The 660-nt window shown below is 49.7% G+C and overlaps 1 protein-coding gene across 1 annotated transcript in view; it reads left to right on the forward strand.

Moving 5' to 3' along the window:
• MLLT11 (myeloid/lymphoid or mixed-lineage leukemia; translocated to, 11) overlaps nucleotides 1-642 on the forward strand; it is a 1,932-nt gene extending 1,290 nt beyond the window's left edge. Inside the window, exon 2 of the mRNA XM_015558748.1 lies at nucleotides 55-642. Coding sequence (XP_015414234.1) covers nucleotides 61-333 — 273 coding nt within the window. The 5' untranslated portion in view covers nucleotides 55-60 and the 3' untranslated portion in view covers nucleotides 334-642. The remainder of the gene's footprint in view (nucleotides 1-54) is intronic.
• The last annotated feature ends 18 nt before the right edge of the window (nucleotides 643-660 follow it).

Below are 660 nucleotides of genomic sequence, written 5' to 3' on the forward strand. Positions count from 1 at the left end.
CGGATCACAGAGAGTTTGTTGTACCATGAAGCCTGACCAGCGGTTTCTCTTTAGGAAGTCATGAGGGACCCTGTGAGCAGCCAGTACAGCTCCTTTCTGTTCTGGAGGATGCCCATTCCCGAACTGGATCTGTCGGAGCTGGAAAGCCTGGGTCTGTCAGACACATCCATCTACAAGGTCAAGGACAGCAGCGCTGGCAACATGACGGGGCAAGCCACCGAAACAGAGCAGGAGAAACACCCCGAGGGCGACGCCCTCCTTCAGTACAGCACCTTCAACTTCTGGAGGGCCCCCATCGCCAGCATCCACGCCTTCGAACTGGACTTGCTCTAAGCCCGAGCCTTCTCTCCCACCACGCCTGCGTTGTCTGTCCGTCCCTTCCCCTATTAATCTTGCTTTCTTCCCTCTATTGTGTTGAGGTGGTGCTGATGAATTTGCCAGAGTTGTGTCTTACTTATTTATTTATTTGTTTATTTATTTATTTATTTATTTATTTAATGTATCAGTTTCTCTCTAAAGCCCTCAAGTCACAAAGTAAAGGGTTCAAGCAATGGAGTAGTTACTCCCCCCATTCTCCCCCCTCCCCCCGCCAGCCAGTCCATATTAATTCCAGAAAACAGGCCTGATGGGGGCACCAGAGAGAAGAATCCTAATTTAAAA

This window comes from Myotis davidii, unplaced genomic scaffold, assembly GCF_000327345.1.
Source record: "Myotis davidii unplaced genomic scaffold, ASM32734v1 scaffold653, whole genome shotgun sequence".
NCBI classification, from domain to species: domain Eukaryota; kingdom Metazoa; phylum Chordata; class Mammalia; order Chiroptera; family Vespertilionidae; genus Myotis; species Myotis davidii.